The 23,092-nt window shown below is 29.5% G+C and overlaps 2 protein-coding genes across 6 annotated transcripts in view; one reads left to right on the plus strand and one right to left on the minus strand.

Moving 5' to 3' along the window:
• Positions 1-118: 118 nt before the first annotated feature.
• On the minus strand, positions 119-3,059 carry LOC123263339 (beta-hexosaminidase subunit beta-like). Its single transcript, XM_044726002.1, has 7 exons — positions 2,719-3,059; positions 2,422-2,632; positions 1,855-1,970; positions 1,413-1,785; positions 1,001-1,293; positions 539-798; positions 119-459 (listed from the first exon to the last, which is right to left on the minus strand). Exons 1-7 carry the CDS (start codon positions 2,896-2,898, stop codon positions 282-284), a joined length of 1,611 nt encoding a protein of 536 aa, XP_044581937.1. The 5' UTR covers positions 2,899-3,059; the 3' UTR covers positions 119-281.
• A 2,241-nt stretch (positions 3,060-5,300) lies between these two features.
• LOC123263719 (ELKS/Rab6-interacting/CAST family member 1) overlaps positions 5,301-23,092 on the plus strand; it is a 64,799-nt gene continuing 47,007 nt past the window's right edge. For 2 of the 5 annotated variants that reach the window (XM_044726662.1, XM_044726665.1), the window contains exon 1: positions 5,303-7,701. In XM_044726662.1, the coding sequence (XP_044582597.1) occupies positions 6,922-7,701 (780 nt within the window). In that variant the 5' untranslated portion in view covers positions 5,303-6,921. Of the gene's footprint in view, positions 7,702-23,092 lie in introns of all 5 variants that reach the window. The other 3 variants (XM_044726664.1, XM_044726666.1, XM_044726667.1) reach the window with 3 other exon arrangements.

Raw genomic sequence — 23,092 nt, forward strand, 5'->3', positions numbered from 1 at the left:
TTTTTTCATCTAAAGCAATCATATAATTAAATTTTGTCAATGAAATGTAATTTTTAAATTTGTTACAAGTATCTAAAGAATATTGACAATAAAGAATAAATTATATTTTTATAATGAGCTTAAGTTTTACTTTATTTTAATTCTATAACCTGATTTTCACTATTTACAAGTTTGAAAGATTAATATTTAACATGCAGCAAAATTATATCCCAATTCCACAACGTCTCTTGCAAATTAATCTCTAAGTACAAAGAAAAAAAAAGGAATTTTGATAAATCATATTAAACGATACAAAAGCTTGGACCGTTTGCTGGTTGAGATGGAATAGACCGTCGATTCATTCGACAAGTATGTTCCTCTAATCGTTGAGCTACATGCAAAGTACTGTCAATACTTTTCGACCAAAGACGTTCAGCTGCGGCACTAGCACGAGGCCAGACTCTCTGATGCATATTATTACTGAAAATTAAACGTCTATGATTATTAAATTGAAAACAATACACTTAACCGCTTATTTATTAAAAGATTATATTCATACCGATCAACAAATTCCGACCACATACAAGCTTCTCCACCTAACATTAAATTCTTGACCTTATCCGAATCAAAAAAATCAAGCGGGTCACAGTTATAAAATTTAGACCAATCAGAACCTCCTGCTATATGATCCAAGTACCAGCAGGCAGAAAGAAGCACAGGATATCCTGCTTCGGTAATTTTTGATAATTTTTCAGACCAGTTCCCAGTCCATACATGGACCACGGTATCTTGAGTTAGTTCTACGCGATTTTCAAATACCTAAAAGTTTAAAAATGATTTAACGATATTTAAGTATTGAAACAATCAACTAATTTTTTCATTTGCTAAATAGTGACTTAAAAGCTAATGTTTCTTTTGTATTACACAATTATAAAGAAATAAAAATATTTATAGATATTATAATCGAGTTTAAAATAGACTAATTTTTAAAGTTTAATTACTTGAATCACATACGACTTACTTCTTGCCAAACGATGGAGCTAACATTGCGGCTTGCTGGAATCTTAAGCAATTCTGCAATATAAGCGCTTTCCAGACGAGTAAAGTCCTTTGACATACCATGCTCTTCCATGTACGAAATAACTTGTGGATTACTTTCCCAACAATCGAACGGAACTTCATCTCCTCCTAGATGTATATAATGGTCTTCGAAAACTGTCATGGCTTCGGTTAGCAATGTTCGTAGAAATGGCCATATGCCTGGGTTCGTTGGATTGATAGGACCTAGACGTCCATCAGGTTTTCCCGTTGAATCTATAAATTTATAGTTTTAACTACGATATTTTTTCAGTCAATAATAAGTGACGTTCAAATTTCTCCATGTTTTCTTAATTTAATGACAGATGGTCATCATAAAATTATAATAAACTTACCATAACACTTGGTCAGTAACTCAGGATGAGACAGCCCCCAAGAAGCTACATGACCTGGAGAATCAAATTCCGGCATAACTCGGATTCCACGTAATCTTGCATGCTCAATAACAGCCTTCACATCTTTGGGAGTGTAGACCATACTTGGATGCCAAGCACCTCTTTGCGAAAGCTCTGGGTACGCTGAACTTTGATACGGGAAACTGTTGTCATCAATAATATGCCAATGGAAAACGTTTAATTTATTGTATGACATTGCGTCTAATGTCAGAAAAATATCTTCTACAGGGAAGAAATGACGAGATGTATCTAATAAAAGCCCTCGATGAGGGAGTTTAGGTTCATCGATTATCGATTGGTTCTTTATCGCCAGCTGAAATAATTTTATTACTATTATTGCTGTTGGGACAATTATTAAAAATAATATGAATAATTTTCTTACATTTAATCCATCGCCAGAAGGTATCAAAAGCTGAGAAAAAGTTTCCAAGCCACGAAGAGCTCCCCATATTGAATTCGAATGAAGATGAGCAATCGCGTCATTTATTTCCAACTCATCTGAAAAATTGAATAATTTTTATTTTTAAATCGATATAGATATTTAAATTTGATTAATCTTATCGATAACTGTAAAAATTGAATTTTTATCAGTCAATCTGATGACAACTAATATCTAATCTCATCGTTAAATTCATTTAACATGAATTAGTTGGATGCAAGAATTTTTTTTTCACAAACACCTAAAAAAATTTTTTTTAAATGGATTTAAAATATTAATTATTTTTTACAAAATTATACGAATCATTAAAATGAAAAATTATTTAGTTAAATTTCATATAATTTTGTAAAAAAAAAAATTGTAATTTTAAAATATTTTAATCATTATTTTTTGACGGTAAAGTAATAGACTTTTGACTCTTATACTTATTATAAAATTCTTAAAATGTAGTCATTTTTATCAAAAATAAAATTTTTAGATTGATAGAAAATAATCTTAAAATTTATTTACATTTTTCATTCATATGCAGATACGGCATTTTCTCACAACTTCCAACTACATTGATTCTGAGTTTTGTAAGCATTCCCTTAAAATCATTATCATTGCGATCAAACATCACCGTTTGGTCTTCCATAGCCTTTCGGCCTATCCTAGCTTCGCGTAGGATAATATCGTGATATCGTTCCATGGCATCATTAATAACGTCGCAATCAATATTAGTCTGTAACATAGATGACAAATACAAGTAAAAGTTAAAAAAAAAGTTTACTTCTGGTAATTATTTATAATAAAATATTATTTACTTACTTCAATAGCAAAAACCGACGGTTGTAGAAGTAGAAATCCATGGCGACTAATTTGATTGTAAACAAGAGGCCAAGGTTCACCTTTTGTCGGAACTACCCAAGGTCCAGCATCAGCATTAAAATCTGACCCGAAAGAATAATCCGAAATCATGAAAAACAATAAGAAATATTTAATCAACATTGCAATAAGTTTTATTAATTTAATAACAGAACTTTAGGTCAAACTTTTATGTTAAAACTGATAAAAAAATGATACTAGTCACGCGAATACCCATCGCACACTGAAAGTTGTTGTCAGCGGACTTATTTAACTGATACCCTGTTATCTTGTTAACATTCTGAGGCTATCGGTCAATTGGGAATAACCCGGAAACAAATATATATTTACTCTTGTTATTGGATCATAGTAACAGCTGTCGGCAAATAATCGTATGTTGGGAAAAAACTATTCCATAATAAATCAATAAGAATTACTCATTACTTTCTATTTACTACAATTTTATTAAGATTAAAATATTAGAAGTTCAAATGTGTTTATGAAAATTATATTTGAAGATATGTCAAATTAGTCAATTATGAATTTTGAAAAAAGTTTTAGAAAAAAAAAGAAATGTTTGATGTTTTATCTATGAGAGAAGAAATTTTTATTTAAAATAAAAAAATAAATAATATTATTTATTTTATTGATTACAAATATAATTATATGATAAATCTGCTTTCGTAACAAAAGGATCAAAAATACGATATTGAGTAACTAATTTATGTGCAATATCACCATTATCATTATTTTTATCTATATTTCTCTTTTATGTTAAATTCAAATTTCACTAAAAAATAAATATACTGTTACCATAAATGTATATTGCCGATCGGCGTTATTTTGCAGTAAATATCAATATCAATAAATGTGATTTTACCGATAGAATGTTCAAATATGACCAAGTAAATGAATTGTTATTTGAGTATAAGTATTAGATAATTCAAATATATAAGTACAAAATTCCAAGTAATTTATTTTGAATAAAAAAGTAAAATCATAACAAAAAATTATAATATAATTTATATAAAGTGGAATAAATAAAGAACGTATGATTTTTTTTTTTTTAAGAAGAAATAAAAAAATGTGTCAACCCCATTGATTGTTAGTTGATTTAATGAGGGGTAAACTACCCTAAGCAGGGTTACGGTACTGCTTGGTGACTCGTAGCTTCATTGATTGCAACGTCGTACACCAGGACATCGGACGCCATCGTACAGCCGATTGCCGTCGAGGAGAAACAAGGAGAGTCGTACTTCTGGAGTGAAAGATCGAGAGAGATAATAGACAAATAGGAAGACGGATATGTATGTGCGTAGTAAGAAAGAAAGAAAGAAGAAATAAACGTGCGTGAGTATGCGCATGCGATTTTTTCAGATACTATCCATTCACCCTCGTTTATTTTTTTGTTTGCCGGAAAACAGAAACTGTGTCGATCGTACATAAAAGATGTACAAACTATGTACTACTATAGATTTTTCATGTTATAAAAAATGATCTATCGAATTTCAGGCATTTCCAAATATTTGGGACGGATTAAGATAAATTGAATTTTAGTCCGAGAAGAAATGGATGTTTTTTTTTTTACTACTGAATAAATAAAAGCTGTAAATTAAAATAAGATTGATCGAAAGATGTCGGTATTTAATGTTGTGGACTCAACAACTTAATACCCGATCGATTTTCCAGAACACCTAGTGAACCGGGAAATCCCGGGTTATGTCGCGAATAGTAGTAACGGCCGGTTACCGTACATCATTGATTCTCAACTAGTGTAGGCTGAGAAAGCTAGACGAGACGAAGCCAGCAACAAGAGCTTATTATATTAACGATCGATCTATTCAATGTTTATTTATTAATTTTCATAAAAATCTATCATCGTTTTTATTTATTGTTGAATATAATTGAAAAAATGGGAGTAATCAATGAAAGCTCTGATGAGGCATTAGTTATTGGATAAAAATAGAAGGTCTCTATTGTATGAGTAAAAACCTTTTTACCAGCAGCGACAACTAACTCTTGAGCGTAAAAAATCAAGGAAGACAAGAGCTTTTACTCTAAGTGTAGGTGTAGGAATGACAGACAATCCCCTTGGAGTGATTATATATCTAGGCGTATGTACTCTTACTCTGTCGAGTAGTCGAGTATAGAGAATAGAGGGTGAAAGAGTATAATATAATAGTGAGGGAGGGGGGGGGGGATTTAAAAGCTGGCGTATAACTCTGTATAGTAGAGAATGGAGTACCGGAATACTAGTTTTATAAACATAGTGATGTAACTTTGAGTTTAGTATTTTATATGGCATATATGTATGGTGTGGTATGCACCCGATTATCCTAAACATGCATGACTCTGTTTATTGGTGGTGGTTACCACGCGACAATATTGAACTATATGTAAGAATGTGTTTGTGACGGATATATCAGTAGCAAATGCCACACTCCACACTGTGATCCTCACTCTGTCTTTACTTGGATTCTCCTTCTATTTTATAGACGATCTATAAGCGCATGAGCAAATAACTAGGGTGGCCCTCTGTGGGAGCTTGCGGCGCACGCGGACATTATCAGTGCTCGCGGATCCGTCGTGGCGTCGATCGAGCCCTCTTCCACCTAGCGACGATATTACGTGGCGGGCACCTCGCTGGCATTACGAGCTCGTCCTGTGGGCGATCCTCGCCTAAACTAAGGCCAGCGACGGAGTCAGCCCACTAGGTTTTTTAAACTCTTGAGGTTTTCCTATTAAAATCCATTAAATATGTAACCCAATTTTGTGATTTTGTGCGATAGTATTTAAATAGAGGGCTAGAGTAGCTGGGGAAAAAGCTCTAAGAAAAGAGGTGGAAGAGAACCAGAAGAGGTGGAGAATGAAATCGATCGGATAGTTGCCCGATGTGGAAACTTTTGTTATGTATTATTGGTTTTTTAATAGTGAGTGAATTTTACTGATAAGGATCGGTATTATTATCCGTATTAAAATACGTGATAAAGTAGTGGAAATAGATTATTTAATAAATATTAATAAGAAAATAGTTATATTGGCTGATATCGTGCGAGGGTAAGGAAGAGAGCCTGCGGGACGATTTTGGGTGTTTCTACAAAGTAGTGACTCCAGACGATAACCGAATACAGGGTGTGATTAAAGAGATCCTCCCAACTCCTATGCCTTCTTTTTTTTCCGAAGAGGTTCCTGTTAAGAGGTCGATTAAAAGACTGATTATCCAGAGTAAAGAGTCTAACTACTACCTACTACCTGTAATATATTTACAAAGTCACTCCTCTTTTGCTGATAGTTAACACTAGTTCATCAAGTTAATGTAAGTAGGACAACTATGTCAAGTTTAACGTTTAAATATCAAAGAGTGACATTAAATCTCGCTTTTAGGACTTTTTGAGAGAAGCTAATTTGTATGTAAGATATTTTTTTTGGAGTCACCGTTATTTGTAAATCATCAGAATACAGATGAGTCGTCAAGGGAATACTAATTGGGCAGCCAGGCTCAAAGTATCAAGACTTCCTTCCACATCAATCGGATGAACTTTTATAAAAGTGGATCTTTAAATGGAGGACAATTAAAGGTCAATCAATACCAAGACAAGAGATACTAACTTCCGGTTATGTACAAACTAATTGACGCCTTAAAACTTAACACGTGACATCCTCATTCACATATTCACATAAACTATCAAATATGATATATTTATATGTAAGAAGAAGTACGATCGATAAAGACTGAAAAGCTTTTAAAGCACAGAGAACTGATAAAATTGATGAATAATAAATAAGTCAATACTAAAATACTAACATCTTATCAATAATAATGTTATTTATTACAATGACTGATACCTGATAAAGTTAGGAGGAATGATTTTAGCAGGACTTGGAGGCACATGCAGGTTTGAGAAAGATTGTTTCCAAAGATGCCGGCATTAAGTGATCGTATGTGACCTGTGTGTGCGTGAGATCAAGTGAGACCGGAAGAGATATTTTCGGTGGCGGAAAAAAAGAGACAAGAGGGTAGAGGGAGACAAGTGGGTCGCCTCTCCTGACGCTGAAAGTGAGAAAGTCGATCGTTGAATGAAAGAGGGGAGTTACAGATAGAGAAGAGATATAACTAGTTGAACAGATAGGGGGAGGAAGTTTTAATAAAAGTAGAACTAGAAAGATATGTCCAGAGATCCTTACTCCTCTAGTGTGGTTGGTCCAGGCGGAGGGACTAGATCACCTAGAAGTGGAAGACGTGTTGGTGAGCTTCCAACGGTTGATCGCAGCCCATCTCGAAGTTATGCCAGCGGACGAGGCAGTCCTTTGGGTCGTAAACGCGGCACCAGAAGTGGAAACAATTCACCTGAACATCTCAGCTACTCTTCCAGTTATCATCATCACCAGTTGAGCAGTCCATTCTATTCACGAGACGAGGATCTGGCCAGTCCAGTCATGTTAGAAGAACGCGGTAGAAGTATGTCCACGGGGGCCACCGGTCACCACCGTTCCAGAAGCGCTTCCAGACCGGCAATGTCTAGCTCCGGTGTCCTGTCTGCCCGGTACACCAGCTTGGATCGGGCTTCCGCTGGTATCCTTGATCATGATCGCGAATTTGTACCAATTCGCGATCCCAGGGAACGCAGCAGAGATCGTGGGGGACTTTATCTCGACGACGATATTTATGGCTCCAGGTCTGCGAGACAGAGTCCTAATCCCCATATGCTCAGGGACGGTGGTATGTACATTGGTGAGCTTCAGCATCAGAACAATGATCTCCAAAGAGAGTTAGGAAATTTGAAAAAAGAACTTGAACTTACAAATCAAAAACTTGGAAGTTCTATGCACAGTATCAAGACGTTCTGGAGTCCTGAGCTTAAAAAGGAAAGAGCTTTGAGAAAAGAAGAAAGCACCAAGTACAGTCTCATCAATGAACAACTCAAATTACTCAATTCTGAAAACCAGGTACGTTATAATTAGCACTTTTTTTTATATTCTGATTGATTAAGTATTAGCTTGACCTGTATCTATCTATATATACAACAAAATCTTTTGACGTCTTTTTTATCGAAAGTGAGATGTCTGATTAATTTAAAAATTTGCACCCGTATTAAAGACCGTTGACTATTCAACAATTAAAATATTCAATCCTAGTATTCTGACTAGGATCACCAGGATAAAGTAAAATAACTAATCTTAAAAAAATTGAACATACACCGTCCATAAAATGACAATCCATTTTGACCTTCTTTTAATTAAATTAAATATTACAATTTAGAGCTTCTGATTTTTAATTATACTGAAAATTAGAAAATAATTTGAGTTTAGAAAACTAAAAATAATTTTGAATCATTCTCAATAAGTTTCAAATAAGAATAGGGTGATTAACAAAATAAAAAACAACATTTTGTGGTAAAAAAAAGAACTGGGGTGCTTTTTACGATATTTTTGTAATAACTTTACTTTTAAAAATTTTTACCAATAAAATACTTACAATAATAAATACCAAGCTCTATATTCTTATTTTATATTTATACAAAATTATTTTCTACTTTTTAATTTAGCTTGCTATTAAGCGAGTTATTTAATTCTTAAACTATAATTTTTTATTTTATTTATTTATTTATTTATTAGAATAAACGCAAATCGGCAATGTACATAAATTATTTAGTACTTAAGATTATTATAAAAATGATTTAATGGCCAGTGAATGTTTAACAATAAATTATTGAAATCGATGTCTGAGCTATATTTATTGACTAGGTTCGATATTCTGTTTTAGGTCCATGATAGACATAGTTTTTTTATGTTTTCGTGTTACTTAATAGTTTAGTAGATCTTAAGCCTGATCTAGGCTTAATTTTTGAAAAAGTTTCACTCAAATAAATTTAATTCATTTAAAAAAATTTCATTAGAAATGTTATTTTGACCGGATTATTGATGTAATTCGTCATGCTCCGATTTCCATTAGTTTTAACTGTCAAAAAACTGCTAAAAATAATTAAGATTCAATTATTTAATTGTTAAACGAAGATCTCTATCTCTGAACTGGGTAAAATTATTTTTAGATCTACATAAATATTTTAAATTTTTCGATCGTGTGGTTCTGTAACTCATATATTATTTAGGACGGAAGTAAATCCAATTTAATCAACACAGCCATCATGAGAAATTCAATAATCCGGGTACTCTAACAAAGCTAAGCTCTATCATTGTTATACACATCCAATTTTATATTATTCTGAGTTTTTTATCTGTGTGAATACTCATATGTGGTGCTACTGTATTCCACTTCGTGAGTCATTAGCATCGCAAGTTAAAGACAAAGTAGAGACATTCCCCAACTTTTTTTTCAGCTCTACCCCAATCTTTTTGTCCACATAAATCTCAATAGTTAACACATGTATACAAGTAGTCATTCATAAGACTTGATAACTTGGTTAAAAAAAAGTTACTAGCTGCTGCAGCTTATCGTATAAATCTTTCTACATGCTTCAATTAATTCCCTAAAAGTAATTCACTTACTAAGTGGATGCTCAGTCGCTGAGTCATGATTTTCATTACAGAGAAGTTCTCGTCAAACTTTATCGTTTTTGCCGAGTTAACTTTATTTTTTCACTGACATTGTTATTATTTTAAACCACCAGGTTTATTGATAAAGTTTTACGGTTATTTCTACAAATAGTTATAAAACTTTAGTGTACAGAATGGTTAATTAATTATAAATTTATTAAGTTTTAACATACAATAATAAAACACTGGTAACAATTTTCCATAGATACTTTTTTCATTAATCTCTAAAATAATTATTTATGAACTTTTTTTTGTTTGAAAAAATCATTCGGTTAAAATAAATTTAGTAAATTCATCACTAAAAAAAAGTTTTTTTAACCCCAACACAAGTTTACTGAGTTGTAATTTAAATTTAACTCCAAGTCCTATATAGACTTGATATTTCGATCAGAGACCTAGGGGACTAAATCAAATAAATTTCAATTGAGGAACGTATAGTTAATTTTAATAACTTAATTTTGTTTTCATTAAGTATTTCTGTGTTTTTATGTTTGTTTGTCATTTAAAATTTGTAAAAAAAAAAAATTGAACAAAAAGTAACTTAGTCTCTAATGAATAATTTATTTAAATATTACAGAGTAAGCAACTCAAACCGTGAACCAGAATAACCGCAAATATTAAAACTCGACCATTTAATTTTTTATTTATATTAATATTGTATGGATAACCACATGTTTAATATTAAACCACTAAAAGTTATCAATACTCAAATTAAATTAAATTAAAGTAACTAGTTAATAAATTTAAGTTTTAAAAGTTTTACTCGGCTGGCATTGCGATAAATATTTTACCTAAGTGACCAATTAGTTTCGATGAACTTAATTGTAACTTAACTTGACATTTATTTTTTTAAATTTAACTGGGATGAATATATACAATGATAAAAAAGAAAATAAAAATGACGGAATAAAAAATTAAAGAAAAAATGAAGTTAAATGTAGAATGAGTAAAGCCACGTGACCTAAAGACCTTCTGTTCTTTACATCTATCAATGTAATAATATAAATGTTGGAGTAGGTCATACGGTCAAGAAAATCAAAAAATGGAAAAACTAATAGGTTCAATTGTATACTTTTGGTATTACTATTTGTATGGTGGTGTAAAAATGTTGTTAAAGCTCACTAACACTTTTATCTGCGGGTAGGAAATTATTGCGCAATGTAGGTCATAGAAAAAGTATCATTTGCGATTACCGTGATTCATTCTTTTTTTTTTTTTTTTAACAGTGGTTAGATTTTGTACTTAGAAATTTACTGGCATTTTTCTTTTTGGTGTAAATTGAACGATCATGGAAAAAGAACAAACATAAAAAGTTAAAGTGAGGAATCGTAAAATAAAACTGATTAATTTACTATTTTTTCAACTTTCTGACGAGAAAATAAAAATTTTTTTTTAAAAGTTTTCTTGATAAAAAATAAACCATAATAAATGATCAAGACCAAAAAAGAAAACATAAATTATTTGTCTATTGTTAAAAAATTTATAGTTGTAGACAATAAAAGTTTGACCAATATAATAAAATCTATTTGTTAACTTTCAAAAGGCACTAAAAGATAGGATATCGTGAAGAAAAAAATCATGAACGCGAGTATAAATGCACTTTGGGAATTGAACGTAAAGCAGGAATAGAACAATGTAGTAGTTAAGTCGCTTAGTTCTATTTTGTTGTATTACATATATATTCTTAAGAAAACACCGTCGGTGCGAGGGACCGTGTGTTATTCGCGTGTTATGCCGGCTACTCTCTGCTACCCGTCGTTATATTTAGGCCGATCAATGAACATATACGTATACATATGTATAGATACACATGTGTTGTATATTTTATAAACAATCAAGATCTTTGTAAAACATATATGTTACTTGTTTTTTTTTCTAGATTATTTTTATTCATTGATTTTTTTTTGTTTACTAATTATTTGTCTCCTAATCTTGAATTAATCTTTTTTATTTGCCTACTGAATTCTATACAGGTTCAATAAAACGTCAATCACTTAATATTTTACGAATGATTTTGAAAGTAAATTTTAAAAAGCATATGACTGACTAATATAAAACTATTTTTGAAATAGTTGAACTACATTGAAAATGATTCCCACAGATAAAAAAAAATTTATCATACCCAATTTTATTTTATGAGAATTTTTTGATATGAGTATAAACATATTGCAAAGGAATCGAATTTTATTTGAAGCTGCAGTTTAATATTTTATAGATTTCCAACCTGAGAATAAATAAAAATACGTATGTGTCCCCAAAAACTTTTTCTATTTTTTATTTGAAGTTTAGTTTTCTTTCATTTACTCTTATAAATTCAATTTATGTATATTGGATACATAAAATCTTCGTGCTTTGAGTTTTTCACTTTTTATGAATTTATTATTGAGCAATAATTATTTATTTAGTAACAAAAAATGGTATGATGAGCTATTAATTTGTTGATGTAGATGTTTGATGTCAAGGTTTTTAGTGACGCAACGCGCAAATCAGTCACTGAGAAAAAAGATTGATTCAGTGATGAATAAAACAGTAGCACCATTCTTCTGCGAAATATTATCTTGTATTTTGTGATAAATGCATACTTAATTTTATTTTTGCCATAACAAATTTTTTGAAAGATTATTATTATTAAATAATCGATATTTATTCCAATTTACTGTTGTTAATAATTAATTTATATGACATTTCAACAAAAAAATTTATCAACTTTAAACTAAAAGTACAATGTAGAATTACAATAAAATTTTTATAGATAAAAATGTTAATGTTAATAATGTAAACGACTGTTGAGACAATATTGAAATGTTATTTGAAAATTTGTTCTTATAATTATAATTAATAATTGATTAATTAACTAATTTATTATAATTATTATTTCAATTTACATATTTATGTGTAATAATTAAAAAAAAAATGAAAGTTTCAATGTAGACAATATAATAGAATTGACTTACCAGCCGTCAAATTGAATATAAAAATGAAAGAGACAAAAACCGCAGATCGATAGAGTTTATTCACCGATTAAAATAAAATTTTTTTAACGTGTGCTATGAACTCTAAAACTTTTGCAGTCATTCTGGCACTCTACCAATGAGAAAAGTGAAGCTGCCATATACCTATTACTGAGAAAGATAGGAAATATAAATAGCGGAAACTGATAACCTACAGGTTTTCTTTCGTTTGCCAAAATTCAGCATTACAGTCCCGTCGATTACGTCTAAAATACTCGCTAGGAAATTAATTTTCGTTTCCTACTTTCTCCGATAATTAACTGGCTAATGATCTCGAACTCCACTCTGAAACTTTTTCAATGAATTATATGATGTTAGATATAATAAAATAAATAATACAAAAAATACATTCAATATATTTTCAACTTTATTTATCTTTGCAATTTATCGAGTAAATTTATTAACGTATTATTAAGAATTAATTAACATTAAATTGAATTATTTTGAATAGAAAAATTTATTTTATTGATGAGTTACTCAAAAATGTCAAACAAATATATCATGATAGTTATATGTTGGATGTTATTCCTGAGTATCACGGACACGTGTTTTAATGAGGAAGTCACTGCGGTGACGTTTGACGAAGTATCACTTACACTCGGTGAATGTGCCCTTTTTTTTCCTTTAGTGTGTTGCACATATAATATGTAAAGTGCATCTTATAAACGTACACATGTTATAAAAAATTCTAATTTTATCTTTCCATTTTATCTGCTCTGTTATCGTAAACTTGAGATGTGGTTTGTGCTTAGCTTTTCAACGTCAACTTGTTTTTTTTTTTTTTTTTAATCTTTTCGAAATAACTTAAATATATCCTACCTTTACATCAAAGTATTAATTTTATGACTCATAAATTTTGACAAATTTTACTTAAAAATTACTAAAAATAAATAAAAAAATTAATCTTAGAGGTAATTGTAACAAAAAATCTTGATATTTTGAAAAAAAATTGAAAGAAGAAAAATTATGTTTATCATATAATTTCCAATACATTCAGTTAATAAGTATTAAAACCCTTCGTTGGTCACGCTATGAGCGAATCGCCGCCTAACCACTATCCAACCTATAGAGACTCGCTATAGTGCGAGCGAGAAACTAAAAAAGACGCGACCAACGAAGGGTTAAATAAAAAATTTGATGCAAGTCCTGAATTTTTTTTGTTTTTTATTACTTAAAACTTCTCTTCTTGTACACTGTAAAAACTCCGGAGTGAATCGGGAGTGAATTTCACTCCCATTTCACTCCCATCACTCGGAGTTCCGGAGTGAAGTAATTAATCACTCCGCGTAGGGAGTGAATCCGGAGTTTTTTATTTGCGGAGTGATTTCAGAGTGATTTCGAATTTCACTCCGAAAAACATCCGCGTTCGGAGTTTTTAAAATAAATAAAATAAGGATGAATTTTCGTTCTACGAAAAAAATTTCAAAATTAATCTTTATATATATATATATATATATATATATATATTTCTTCTGTCCACGGGAAAATGTTTATTTAATAGATTTTTTATTTATAAATTATTGTTGACCTTGACTACCCACATGCACTTTTCATATATTTTATAAATATCATATATATAAGATATATGAAAAAATTCATGTGGGTACTCAAATGAAAGGTCTCGATGATTATTAAATTATAATGGACTTATATTTATGAAAATGTTAATAATTAACGAATGATAATGTATTTTGTTAACTAATGATGTTTTTAACGATATAAGCTCATTTCGATGTTACACTCATCAAGAGCTTTCATTTAAGTACCCACATGCATTTTTGATATATTTTTCATATATACATATATCTTAATATATATAAATATATAAAATATATGAAAAATTGATGTGGGTACTCAAATGAAAGCTCTTGATGAGTATAAAATCTGAATGGGCTTATATTTACGAAAATGTTAATTATTGAAGAATGCCCATTTAATATTGTTAACTAATGTAATATTGTTAAATGATGTTTTTAACTATACAAGCTTATTCCTAAAATTTCTAAATTTAAGATGTGTGTACATGACAACGTCTGTCGGGTCCGCTAGTATATATATATCTACATATTTTTTTTTATTAACTATTTAAGATATTGAATATAAAAAAAAAATTTCAAATTTTATTGTTGAGACATTTGACAATTTTTAATTATAATTAATTTATAAAAAAAAATAAATAAAAACATTATAATAATAATTAAAATGAAATATTATTAAAAATAATAAATTAAATTTTTAATAATTAAATATAAAAAGGGTTTATAAAAATATTTTCTTTACAAAAATTTATTTATTTCTAAATTCATTTATTTTGGGAATGAATGCGGAGTGAATTTTATTATTAATAAAAATTAAGTCCTCGGAGTAAATATCACTCCCGCTGGGAGTGAATCAATTAAAAATCATTCACTCCGCGTTTACTCCGCAAATTTTTTACGGTGTAATAAGAATACTTTTGAAACTTCATAATATCAATTTTTTTACTCTAATAGCAAAGATGATTCAGGATCAGCAATCTTGTTCATTATTTTGTATAAAGAGTATTCATTGCTCACACTGAAGCAAAGTTTTCTTTTTCTCCAAGCTTATTTATACCCAAATGGAGAAAAAACGTGTTCTAACTACTAAAAATTTTAATAAAAAAAGGCATTTTTTTTTGTTTGCTAAAAGTGACCTGAAGCGAACAAAATTGCGGTGTAAAATTAACTATCAAAACAAAATGGAAAAAAAAAACTTGGATCAACATTTTAGAGTGGTCAATTCGCCCCAACTACTCTTAGACTTTTAACCTAAACAAAACTTTTGAAATGAAGAAATTTCTTTTTCGACATAATGTAAGACTGAATAGTGTTTTTTTTTTTTTATTTTAGTGTGAAAAATTTCTATTATTGTAATTTTTCTACAATAATTGAATGTCAAATTAAAATTCAGAAAGATCAATACCAATTGGTACTTAAAAATTAGTCTGAAAATGAATGTTGAATATTCCATTAGAGTTATATCATGAATCGTGATCGTCGATTTTTCTATAAAAATATAATATTTTTCTCAACTCGGCAAAACGGTTGGGAGTATAAGAATGTAAGGAAAAAATTGTAGTATTGGAACTGTACAGTGTACACGTAGGGAGAAAATAGGTCAACTAAAGGAAAAGAAAAAAGGGAAATAGGACGAGCGTTCGGGAGACATCGAGCGAGAAGGAGTGATGCAGGCATTATCGAGCGATTCTGTTTCTCAAACACTCTACTACTCCTACTACTGCCATCACTACTACTACTATTACTACTACTACTACAACTAATACTACTATTACTACTTGTCCTCTACTACTACGCTACATGCTACCGTACAACACACTCTGTTTGCTTCACTACTAAACCTCGAGCTGATACTCGAAGCTCTTCTCGTAATATCTACTACGTTGGTCAAATCATGGGAAATGAAAGTTTTATAACAAAAGATACTAAATTATAAATTTCCCACAGTCAGCTCTCATTAGTACGTTATTTATTTTCCTTTAAACCATCAATTATTCGTCGTATTCAATTAATCAAAAATGCAATTTCATTAAACATCTTGGATTTTATTTACTCAATAATCCACTTATACTTTTACTAAGTTTTTCCACTAAACCACTGTAAAATATTACTTGCATGACACGAAACAAAGTGCACAGTCAAAGGGATGTAAGTAATTTTCTCAGATCCTGACAACATTTTTTTGTTCTTTTATCGGATTAGATGTCTCTTCTTTGAACTAGATGTTTCTTTGAAGTTTTTAATTTAAAGTAATGAATAAAAAAATCTCCTTAATCCAGTTTTTTGAAGTAACAAAATCTGATCGGTAAATATTAATGAATTTATTTTAGAAATTTTTAAACGTACTGATGAATTAAATGAACGTTTAAAATTTATTTTTAATAAAGTCATTTTTATAGACTGGCGCTAGATATCAAACCCTGAACTACCGCCAATATTTTGCATGATAAATTATAATACGTTTTAGACAATTAATATATTTCCTGATAGAAGTTTCAATTTTACCGATAGCTAATCAATTAATTTTTTTTTTATTTGTAAATATTTTCAATTTGTAGCACTGCAGTGATTTTTCACAACTAAGTGGAGTAACAATGTTTGAGGGAACTTATTTATTTATTTATTTATTTTTTTATTTATTTATCTGGTAAGGAATTCTATCGAGGTGTAAAGACACCTGTGTATAGAACCAGTACAAAAATAACAATTTTATAATACATATACTTTTTACAAAATTTTTGTCGATAATACAATGCAAAGAGATAATAAGTACAAAAAGTAATAAATTTATAGAGAAGGAAATACAAAATTATAAATAATTATCAGAAAAAGAAATATCCAATCAAATACTCGCACTTTCCATTACATTTTTTAAGCATGTTAACCATTATGGTTTCTTATCCAGTAACTTAACTTTTTTTTTAACAATTTTTTACTACAGTCTATAGTTTTCATATCAGCAGGGAGTTTGTTATAATATTTAATTGCTACATAACAAGCATTCTGTGTACTAATAGTTTTGTTTATTTTTGGTAGAACTAGTAACTTAGATCTTGTATTTGTACATTTTTCATAGAATAGGCTTTTACAATTATCAATTCTTGTCAGAGGCTTACCATTTATTTGTAAATCGAACTTTTTTGGAATACTGTCTATGTAGCTTCCAAAGGTATTCCAAATTATATACCCGATAATTAATAGCGTTTTATTACCTGCATTATTACAAATTTTGACGTTATTAATAAGAAAAATTAGGTCAACATATTAAATCATGTAGTTTTCATAATTATATACAAATATCATTAATTATTACAAACAGATTGATTAAACGTTTAAATTCTGAATAATTTTGATTGAAAAAATATTTTAGAAAATCGTTTTAGAACTAGTCGTTTTACTTTTTCACTATCCACGAACTGACAAAAAAAAATAATTTAATTCAAGAGAAAAACTTTTTAACTCATAAAATTATTTTAAAGAGTATAATTGTCTTGAATTAAGATAAAAAATGCTTGAATCAAGTAAAACTCACTTAAGGGGTTATATACAGTTAGAAGGCTGAAAAAAGCGAATTTTCCAGAATTTTTTCTGAGAAAACTTTTAAATTTATTGATCTAAAAATTTGTGCACATATTATGGGATCTTTTAACTGTATTTTAAGACTTAGTATTGGTAAAAATATTTATTTGGAAAGGAGCTACAACTGATCTCCGGGAGCTCTTCTCAAAAAAGACGTTTTGCGGTGACTACTACATCTCTGAACTGAATCCTCTGAAATTAAAAAACCGAACAGGTTTCGTTAAAGTAATGTTAAATCTAGTAATTAATCGAAGGAATAAGCAAAATAAAATTTTTTGACAAAATGGCGGTTTCTCAAAAAAAAAAAAAAAAATCGATTTTTGACCAAAATTTCGGCCTTAAATTGTTTATAAAAAAAAAAATATTTATCGGTGAGAAAAAATCTTCGATTAATTACTAAAAAATATGTTTAAGAAGCTCGTGTTAAAATTTGAGACTAATCGGTCTAGCCGTTTCCGAGTAATGTTAGTCACCGACTTTGTAAACACCATTTTGAGAAAAACGCGTTTAAAGTTTGAAAAGCACTTTACATAGGATACAAATTTTTTTTTTATTTGGATGTAACTTCGAAAATATTCGCCGGAACGATATGAAATTTTCTGTGTGTATTCTTAAATATATGTACATTAAGAAAATAAAATTAAAAAAAATCGATTTTTTTTAAATTCTAACTGTCTATAACCCCTTAAAGAAGCTAAAAAAATTTTTTAGTAAAAAAATTTTCTGCGTAATTCAAGAGGATGAAATACTTTAAAATGATTTCTTGGTTCAAGAATTTTTCTCTTAAATCAAGTTAATGTTCTTTTTCAATTTCATTTTGGTAGCATGATATTTTTGTAGGACATTAAAAAAACGTTTTTTGACGTAAATTGAATATTGAAATGTAAATAAATCCCATATTTATTCAAATGTATATTTTTCTATAGCAAAACAGTTTTTCAAATATTGTGAATGATTTGAGCTATAATATGAGATTTATTGAGTCAATTGTTTACTCGAAAACTACTGAACCGATCTTAATGAAATTTGGCACGAGTCTTCGAGATACTATTAACAATAACTTGGATAGATTTTTTTTAACTTTTTTTTTTTAAATTGAAAATTTAAATGAAAATTTTTTTTTTTTTAAACTATCAAAAATCCAAATTTCAATTTTTTTTTCAAAGTCCAGATTCTAGTTTTAGGTATTAAATGAAAGACCCAATTTGATTTTTTGATTTCACATGATCCTGTCAAGCGTTATGCTGTCAACGCGAAATCACCTTTTTTCGGAGGGGTCTCCAGAAGAGACGTCGCAATGGCTAAGTTTTAAATATTTTTCTACAAAAATTTCAGAAGATGTTTATTAAATATGTATTCCCAATTTAACAAAAAGTTTTAATTAGAAATTTGCTTAGTTATTTAAAAAAACAGTTGTTGATAGTATGCCTTTTTTCCCGGAGTGAACCCATGTAACCCCTTGAACAAAAATTGGTTTGAAACACGGAAAAAAAATTGTCGGAAAAATTATAATTGTCACAACGTAACCCAGGACCAGACTTTCAATATCTTCACGTTTATAATTTTACATTTTACATCGTAAATATACCGATTTTATATCGTAAAAACAAGTATAAGAATAGTCAATACACGGATTTTTACGATGTAGCATCGTAAATTTTAAAATATAAAATTATAAAAGTGAAGATATTGAAAGTCTAGTCCTGGATAATGATGTGACAATTGTTATTTTTCTTACAATTTTTTTTTCTGTGTAGTTGATTAGAGTAAAAACCAATAACAGATTACTTTTTTAAAAGAGTAAAAAAAAAAAACAATTTTTATTTTTAAATTTAATAAAATTCAGCTACACGGAAAAAAATTTCTGGGAAAATTTACGATACAACTATTGTAAAGCTGGACTATACTTTTATTACTATTAATTTTCAAATATTTTAGTAGAAAATTTACTATTTATTCACGAAATTTTACAACTTACTATTGTAAAAAGTAAGAGATTAAAATTTCCAGTGCTGCCTCTGTATCTTTCCAATAGAACTATAACAAATTTTACAATAGTTGAATTGGAATGTTTTTCAATTAGTGTGAGCGATGGCCGTGCACAGCGCTAGACCCGGAGTTTATGTAAATGTTAAAGGAACAGTGTTCTATTTTACCTCGGATAGCGTAGACGGAGAATCTCTGGCTGCCAACAAAGAGTTCTGGGTTCGATTCCCGGATAGGGCTAAAATTCCGATCTTTTTTTGGTTACTGTATAAGTACTAATTAGTCCAACCTCTTATCTCTCTCCCTCTCTAAAATTTCTTTTAAAAAAACCGACTGTCAATCCACAGATTCGGTAGAATCTGGCGCCAAGTTCCGTTCAAATCCGTTGTAAACGGAGCGCCAGACTACCGAGTGTGTTTACTGTAAGCAGAACGGTATCCACAGATTCGGTAGAACCTGGCGCCAAGTTCCGTTCAAATCCGTTGTAAACGGAGCGCCAGACTATCGAGTGTGTTTACTGTAAGCAGAACGGTATTTTGAGGTTGCAAAATTTTATTTATATCTACGGTACTTTTTGTTCCTAAATTTTATATTATAACAGTAATTCATACTTTATTTTACTGATATTAGTTCATTATATTCAATTTTATATATTATTTAGTGTGCGCGGTTGCAAAATTTAAAAAAATTGAAATACACAATGACGCACACCAAGTACGTTCCAAAATTTTTTTCTTAATTTTTAAATTTATAACAAAATTTTTTTTAATTTCCGAAAATCATAAACAATCATATCGGTTACTTGGATTTTTTAATTTTTTTATTTTATATATTTTTGTAAAGAAAAAAACAAATTTTTTTTTCTTAATAGTCTTATGAACGTGGACTTGGCGCGATTTTTTTACAGTGAAACTGTTTTTGTTCGGATTTTAGTATTTTTTATAATTATAATAAAAATTTACAATTGGTACCAACTTAATTAAATCTCGCGTTGGTTGCATTTTTTATAGCAAACTATCCCCTTGAAACTACAGTTTATGTAAAAATAATTCCAGCGCACCCTGGCGGGCGTAGATGCAAGCTGTGAAATATCTATTTTTAACTGTAGTTTCCCATCTAATGAAGGATTACTATGCATTCTCGAATTATTTAGTCTGTGGCAGATCACTTTGCCCATCGAAAAAAAGTCAGGATCGAAATTTTTGCGTTGCTATAGTTTGTGCTGATTAAATTTAATAATTTCAAGTAGATTAATTGTTATAAGTGAATATAATTAATTAATAACAGTCAAATAAAGTATGAATTACTGTTATAATATACAATTTAGGAAAAAAAAGTACCGTAGAATTAAATAAAATTTTGCAACCTCAAAATACCGTTCTGCTTACAGTAAACACAGTCGGTAGTCTGGCGCTCCGTTTACAGCAGATTTGAACGGAACTTGGCGCCAGATTCTACCGAATCTGTGGATCAAGAAAACTCGAGTACAAAATTTAGTATTCTAGGTGGAAAAAAATTTTTTTTTCAGTGTGTGATTTTACGGGTGTCATAACGTTTCACTTTGAAGCGTGCAATTTTTCTCGATAAACGACATAGCAGATCTAATAGTCCATGTAACTTATGAAAGTAAAAGAATAATGAAAAGAAAATGTTTTATGTTATCGCATGTGTGGTTAAAGCGAACGATAATTTTCTTCACGTAGTTGTTTCGGTCTCGGAATGATCGTTAAAGATTTAAAACACGGTAGGAGTTAAACTGTTAAACCCGAGGGATCACGTAACTAACTTAGAGCACATTACATACCACTCCTTGAGCTGAAACGTTATTTTCTCTTCCTCGAACGTAGGTGTGACCTTATCGACGGTTTTCCATGCTTTCACCCGAGAGCGTTCTCGGCGCGACATTGCAAGCACCGCCGGGGTAGTTTTAGTTCTCAGAAGAGGATCGATCCTCTTGAGGTACAATGACCTCACAACCAGACTTTTTTTTATTCGTACTATAATAGAATCTTAGACTCTCTTATTTCCCTTCAACTTAAAAGACTCTCCAACTACTCTTTGGCTTTCTGTTTTGATGTTTTTTTTTCTCGTGCGTTTCCTCCAAAGCTATAGTGTCTGGTTTAAAAAAGTTTTACTCTTTTATTTCCGTTTCAATGAATATACATCTTTATATTTTCAAATCAATAATTTATATAAAATATATATATATATATATATATATATATATATATATATATATATATATATATATATATATATCCACGCTAAGAATTTTTTTTTACTTACTGCGAAGAATAAGTACAGGGTACATAATACTTATATGCAATACTTAATAGGATCTGAAGAAAGGCTTCCCCTTAAAATTCACAGCCCTTTGCTCATTTTTTCTTATTATCTCTTTTTTTTTCTTTCTCTATTCATCGATACTTGCAGAATTATCGATTATACTTCATTTAAAATTCACGATATTTCAAGATTATTTACAGCTCTTCCACGACTTGAAAATTCGATGAGAATAAATAAATCAAATCTCTTCTTTACGAATGTTCTAATATTGTGTGATTATTTATTTATAGAAAATCCATAATTATATTTAATTTGAAATTGTAAATTTTGTTGTAAATGTTTGGTTCATATTCTGACCTCGAGTAAAATATATTTTAAAAATTGGTACAAGGTATGAAAAATAATACAATTTACCAGAGAAATTTTTTTTTATAGGAAAATCAAATTTATGCATGATTTCGTAGAATAAAAAAGACTAAAAGACTATTTTCTGCAGTCTGCTATGAAAAATTTAATAATTTTCCTGCGAAAAAGGTTAAAACAAGAAGAAACCAAGTAGAAATGAAGAGTCAAATTTCTTTATTTTTCTCTTTGAAAGTATTTCATTTTATACGGAAATTTTTGAGTATTTCTTATTTGCCCTGCACCTTATTGCGCTTTGCTGAAGAAACAGAAATCATAAATATGTAAAGTGACATTCAGGAGTTTAATATAATGTTTCTTAACCTCAATTGCAATGAAACAAACCAATTACATTTCATTTGAGCATTCATACATTCCTAGTTATTTCGTTAACGTCACTGCATATTAATTATTGAATTAGGCATCTATAACATTAATTATACGTATAGTATCATGAGACAAATTTGACGTAAACGAATATTGGAGAATGCAATTAATCGTCTATTAATTATGACTCTGTGTATTTTACTAGTTTATTTGTCGCATATCACACACAGACATTTATTGAAAAAATACTAATACAGATACAAATATACGAATTTTACAGAAAGTAATTAGATAATGTCACTGACAAAATTGATAAATAATCCATCCAATGAATATTAAGTAGCAATTAATATCAAACCATTGGCACAAATTCTATTTTTTAATTCACTGACTGATCAAATGAAGTATTCAAAAAATGATCTGATACTTTTTAGCATTGACAGCAATTTTTTGATAAAACTTTGATGCGTTTTCAGTACGATATTTTTGGGAAATTTTATGCCCTAAAATCTTAAATCAATCGATTTTTTTATGATATTAACATATTCTGAGTAATTTCCGAAAAACTGGAGAAACTTCAAAATTTGGCGTTTTTTTTTTTTTTTATATATATTTTTTGGCTATCGTTAAACGAGAGTCAATTACTAGAAGGAC

The sequence above is a fragment of the Cotesia glomerata genome, linkage group LG4 (genome assembly GCF_020080835.1).
Source record: "Cotesia glomerata isolate CgM1 linkage group LG4, MPM_Cglom_v2.3, whole genome shotgun sequence".
NCBI lineage: Eukaryota > Metazoa > Arthropoda > Insecta > Hymenoptera > Braconidae > Cotesia > Cotesia glomerata.

What these genes read in the sequence shown, in the direction of transcription:
- LOC123263339 (XM_044726002.1), bottom strand. Translation starts at nt 2,898, where the DNA reads ATGTTGATTAAATATTTCTTATTGTTTTTCATGATTTCGGATTATTCT. An exon ending in CGTCGGTTTTTGCTATTGAA is followed by an intron (nt 2,633 to 2,718) that starts GTAAGTAAATAA and finishes TCTATGTTACAG; the next exon opens with ACTAATATTGATTGCGACGT. An exon ending in TCTGCATATGAATGAAAAAT is followed by an intron (nt 1,971 to 2,421) that starts GTAAATAAATTT and finishes TCAATTTTTCAG; the next exon opens with ATGAGTTGGAAATAAATGAC.